Raw genomic sequence first — 6,000 nt, forward strand, 5'->3', positions numbered from 1 at the left:
CCAGAGGGCGGAAGTAATTCAAGGATGGGTCAAAAGCTACTTGGAGAGAAAAAAGGTATCTCACGAGATCCACAAATACCTAAATGGCCAGCTGAGAGAACTAGCCAATATAATAGTAGGACTGGTAGCCCAATGGGAAATTATCCCGGAAATAATAACTGAAATGGTAAAAGAAGCCATGTATACTGATGATCTACACAAGATCATTGGTAAAAAGGTCTCCCAGATTGTGGCTCCAATGGTAGCAGAGGCTATAGGGGACGCCATAGGAGCGGTCTATGATCAGAAGAAAAAAGAATGGGATTCACCAACACTGAAAAGGGTTTCTGGCATGATAAAAGACTTGGAAGGGAAAGTCGTCGAAGAAGCCCGCATCCTCTTAGAACGTATGGCCAAATGTAGGGCTAAAGGAAGAGAAAAGGGGAATGAGGACCGAAGAGCAGTAGAGGAACCGAAGACGATGGGAGCTGGGCCTTCAGTGCTAATTCCGGTGAAGGAGAGGAGGAAATATGAGGGCGCGGAACCGGCCCCAATGCCTCAAAGGTCCAGCCAGACACCGTTCTGTAGGGGAAGGAACCTTAAATCGGATACTTCTACAGACGGCAAAGAGGAAAGGGGAGGCTGGGAAAAATTCGTGTGAAGAAAGAGGAGGAAGAAGACCCCAATCTAGGATGCGCCTCCAAAAGAAGGGCCAAAGGAAAGCAAAAAACTTATCTTCGCTGGCGTCCTTGCGAGCGTTCCGGCCATTCCGCTTAAACCCCAGGAGACGGCAACATATGTCACACTCAAGGGAAGTGCAGCGGGATGGACTGCAAAAGATATATATCAGGAACTCCCGTCCCAAGAAGAATTGAAGAGCATTGGGGACATAAAATTGATAAAAATCACCCAAAAGGGCAGTGTTCTGGTCAGGACAGAAGGTGCCGACCAGGCACAAAAGCTCCTCACCTGGGATAAGCTGAGGGGAAAAGGATTACAGGCGAGCCTAGAAGTAAAAGGAGTCCCCAATATTTGGGAGGGGAGTATCCTGGAGAGATATCTTTGGGACAAAATCCCTATAGAGGCTCCAAAGGAGGATAAAGACATTAGACCCTGCTTCTCCACTCCTGCCAGGGGCGGGCTCACAACTACGTGGGTGCTTGAGGTGCACCAAGCTATGAGACTCGCCCTGATGACCCTGTCCATGAGGGAAGTCAGCGGAGGATGGTGGAGCCTGACCATCAGAGATTACCTGGACCCCTTGCTCTGCCTTTGGTGCCAAGAATACGGACACTCTGCAAAAGCCTGTATAAAGGAGGTGGCGTGCAGGTGGTGCCCAAGGACTGGGCACAAAGCTAAGGAGTGCCCTGAAAAGAAGAAGGGTGAACCCTCGTGTTGTAGGAATTGCAAGGCGAGTGGCAGAGCAGGGAAAGATCTCCGACATTGTGCAGGCTGCAGGGAATGCCCGGTACATCTGGAGATGATGGTCAAGCAGGCAAAGAAGACCCGGTATGCGTAGGCTGCATATCCTGCAGGTCAATATGGGCCGGAGACGAGTGGTCGTGGACGAATTGAGAACTCTCGCCCGAAGTGCTGACATCTTGGCGATTCAGGAGCCTTGTTATCGAAAGAATGTGGTCACAGGTTTTGGAACAACGTCGAGGGTGGTCGGTCTAGGCAGTGGCGAGAGGAGGCCTAGAGTAGCGATTGTTGTCGTTAACCCTGTCCTCGACGTAATGGAACTGAAGCAATTCACCACAGCAGATCAGTATGAAAAGTAAGTATAAAGTATAAAAGCGTGATAGTCTGTTCCGACACCAATTTGTGGAGCACGGCCTGGGGTTCTGTTCCCACAGGCGCTAGAGGGAGGTTGGTAGAAGAATGCGTGGTGAGGTGTCAACTGGTTATTATGAACGAGCCTTCTGGTCCCACATTTGTTGGAGCGCGGGGCCAGAGTTGGATAGATGTGACACTTGCCACGGCTCCCATAGCAAAGCGTATTGTAGACTGGACCCTATGGTCAGAGACAGATCGGTGAACTGGAGAGCGTTTTCCAATGAATTGGAGGGAATACTGGCTGACAGAGAATGGGAGATGCCCCAATAGATGAGGAGCCCGAGATTGACCGCAGAGTGGCAATGCTTACAGGCGCTATCACCGAAGCGGCGAGTATTACCCTCCAACAACGAAGGGTGAGAGTACGTCCGGTTCCATGGTGGACGCTGGCTCTGACGCAGTTAAAAAAATAATACTACAGGGCCAGGCGTAGGTACCAGGAGTGCAGAAATGACGAGAGGAGGCCTGCACTTCGAGAAGAATCCAAGCATAGGTATAGGGTATACCGAAACGGGGTGCGTTGCCAGAAGAAGTCCTGGGACAAATTTATTGTAGAGGAATCAGAAAAGAATCCCTGGGGTATCCCGTACAGGGTGGCACTGGGAAAGGTTAAGCCGTTGCAAGTGATGGCGGCTATTAGAGTGAGAGGTGCCCAGGCAACCACCTTGGAAGAGGCTGCCAAGATGTATATAGACTATACATACCCTAGGGATGATCCGTCCCAGGATAGTGCAGATGATAGAATGGTTAGACGCACCACATTATACCCACCAGGTACCGACCTATGTTTACCATGGGATATGTGGGACCTTCGTCTTGCCGTGGACAGACAAAGGATCGGGAGAGCTCCAGGACTAGATAGCGTAGATGCTGCAATCCTCAAGAACAGTGCCCCTTATATTGAAGAAGAGTTGTTGGATATATTCAACGAGTGTTTGGATAAGGGGTACTTTCCAAACAAGTGGAGGATTGCAGACTTGAGACTGCTCTACAAGGGAGGTGGTATTTAAAAAAAAAAGATAGACCTCTCGGCCTAACGGTATGTCTGTTGGATATAGTTTGCAAAAACCTGGGAATTAGGATCAAAATCACTAAAGGATAAGGTATAAATAAATAAGATAAGATAAACTCAATAAAGATAGTATGGGCTAATTCGTGTCCTTTGGAAAATATCTACCTATCCTAATAAAAAAAACATCAATGTTGTGGGCACTGAGTGAAGAAAAAAAAACTAATAACAACACTACAGGTGCAATGGAATTACGGTCTAATAAGGCAGTCCGGAGTCTAGAGGCTGAGTCAGAGTTAAGAGGTACCCACCGGTCACCTCTTTTGAGGCAAGAGAATTTTGGGGTACGATTCAGGACCCTCATCCACCCAATCATCAACATCTGGATGATGGCGGATGTTGCGGAGGAGATATCCTTAAGAAGCCACGATATGCGCATATCGACCCCCCCGGCCATCTACTGTGAGTGACTTTTTTTCTCCCATTCTCACATCGAGCCTCATATTTTATCTTTTGTTTTGTTTCCCTAATTGTTTTTTCTCACAAACTGAAATACAATTTTTTTTTATAAATAAAATTCTCTTAATTTTGTACATATATCCGAAGATTAATTTTCACAATTAACACTTTTATTTTTTATAACAACATTACCATTCATTTTTTTTTCATTGTTTATATTTTAATTTAATTAAATTTGTGTATCAGTTGGAAGGGTTTTTTATTCTTTAATTTTCTTTATTATTTTGTTTTTGTGATTTCCATTTCAGGTCCTTCGTTTTTTATATTGTGTAACCCTATATTGTGTAACTGAACATTTTCCTCTGGGGAAGAGGTCGGTTTTTCAGTTACAAAACGCTCCTCGCCCTAACAATACTGATAAATAACATTTATTTGATCAATTGTAAATAAAATAAATATTTCGAGATTATGAGTCATAAATTTAAATATTTGAATAATTGTTAATTAAGAAAATATAAATATACAATTTAAGCTATTTCTACAATATAAGAAATTAAAAACATAAATAAAATATGTTTTATGTTTTGAGGTAAATAAACTCAATATTAGTACAATAGAAATATATTGAAGGTTGATCAAATAAATCAATTCAGTCTAAAATTGATATAATTGATTCTTTATGAATCCATTAAATCAATTTATGTAAAACACATTCAATTTACTTAAAATTAATTTAAAAATTGGTTATTATTATTTTTATTTAGAATAGAAAATAAATTAGTACTATTAAATGAACAAAATATATAAGTGTATCCAAATAACTTTTATAATGAAAACAAAAATATTAGGATTTTAAAATATGATCATTGAAAGAAAACAACACAACAATAAATATTGTTCATTTGTTGTATTGTGTTGCACTGAATATAATAGAAGACTAGAAATTAAGGCCCATATACAATACGTATAAAGGCTTAAGTTAAAAACTTGGGCTAAGTCCTCCCAGTCAGTCGTAGCAATACAGCCCTTTTAAGCAATACACAGAGTGATTGTGGACTCGATTGCTTTGTGGTTTTACCATTGTTCTGATTTGGCATTACTGCATTTGCTGCACAGTATAGGGACATACTAAAGTGGTACATCAAATGACTAAACCACTTCACATAAAAGATGAAATCGATGGACTCAGCTCAATGACTTGTACCCAGTTACAGTTGGAGGTCCTGAATTAGACTCCAGGTAAGTAGACTCTATAACATCCTTTTTCACTGATTATTATAATTGATGAGTAATAATTGATTTTAATTTTTTTTTTAAATAATTTGTACATATTGGTTATTTTTGCTTTTCAATTAATGCTTATTTTTATTTATTTCATTTTTTTTGTGTGTAAATAGTAGGTTTTAAGAATTATTTATACTTGAATTCATCATTATTTTTATTTTAATATTTCTTTCTTTTCATCTTGAGAAGTTGTATCATAATTTTTGTGGTTGTAAATATAGAATTCAGCTGTTATAGATAGAATATAGAATATGTTCACCTCTTATTCAGAGTTTTTTTGTTTTGTTTTATTTACCTTTAACTATAATAAAATTTAACGCTAACTATGTTTAATTTGTTATTGACAAGTCAGTTTTTGTAAGTTAATTTTTAAACCTCTACTGCCACCATGACCAATTAGTGAAACTTGGTTATTTGGACTTGGGGAACCTTAAAATGTATATCTCTGTAGAAAACCCTGATTCAGTTAAATGAAAGGAAAAAGAAACTGAATTATTTTAAAATAATATGATAGGATCAATACCTAAAAACTCATTGGTAAACATAGTATATTAGAATCAAATTGGTGTTGAAAATAAAAAATATGCTCATCACCAATCAATACATTAATAAATAATAAATAGATTTAAAAAAGTAATAGATTCTAACAACTCACTTGAGTATCACATTTCCACCAGAATGGTATGCATCTGTAGGTAGACTTGCACTCAAACTGGGCATTAGTACAGTTTGAAACACATTTATGCTGGTCTCCACCAATATAATAATTCTCAGGACATTCACAAGTCCTACCACCACCTGGTTTAAGTAGGCAAAGGGTGTCACAACCACCACCATGAGCACATGGATTTTTTTTTAGCTGTACCTGCCTCAAAGGATGGTAGATGTGAAGATCCATTGGCCTATTATAACAAATCATTACCTCTTAATTATATAATACATCAAACAATGTAAAACAAACTAAATTTTTAATATTTAAATTTAATTTGTTAACTCTTTTACATTTCAATAGAGAAAAATACATAAATTAAATATCACAGCTATACATCTAGTTCATTACATTGGATCACTGTTATAATGTGGCTCATTATTCTGCTAATTTTAATATAACAAGGGTTTAAGACTGTACCTAAATTCTGACTATTTTTATTATATTATATTATTATTATGTAATCTAAATATTAATTTTGTTTTTCTTATTTCTTGTTCTTTCAGGCTATGTTAGAACATAAATAAAGTATATGCTTATTATATATATAATTTATTGAGTTTCTAGCTTCAAATTATTTATAAATTTTTACCCTAGCTATAGCATGGGTACCTCATTAATTTGGGTGATTTCATTTCTTCCACACCTACATTACAGTGCAGATTTAAAGTATATACTTGCCGTGGACAGACAAAGGATCGGGAGAGCTCCAGGACTAGATAGC

General features: G+C 38.8%; 1 protein-coding gene across 3 annotated transcripts in view; it reads right to left on the reverse strand.

The window, feature by feature from the left end:
* LRP1 (LDL receptor protein 1) overlaps nt 1-6,000 on the reverse strand; it is a 273,932-nt gene that overhangs the window by 43,101 nt on the left and 224,831 nt on the right. For all 3 annotated transcript variants that reach the window (XM_067046122.1, XM_067046121.1, XM_067046123.1), the window contains exon 52: nt 5,223-5,469. In XM_067046122.1, coding sequence (XP_066902223.1) covers nt 5,223-5,469 — 247 coding nt within the window. The remainder of the gene's footprint in view (nt 1-5,222; nt 5,470-6,000) is intronic.

Source organism: Halyomorpha halys, unplaced genomic scaffold, assembly GCF_000696795.3.
Source record: "Halyomorpha halys isolate HHAL.00 unplaced genomic scaffold, Hhal_1.1 Scaffold384.1, whole genome shotgun sequence".
Classification (NCBI taxonomy): Eukaryota; Metazoa; Arthropoda; class Insecta; order Hemiptera; family Pentatomidae; genus Halyomorpha; species Halyomorpha halys.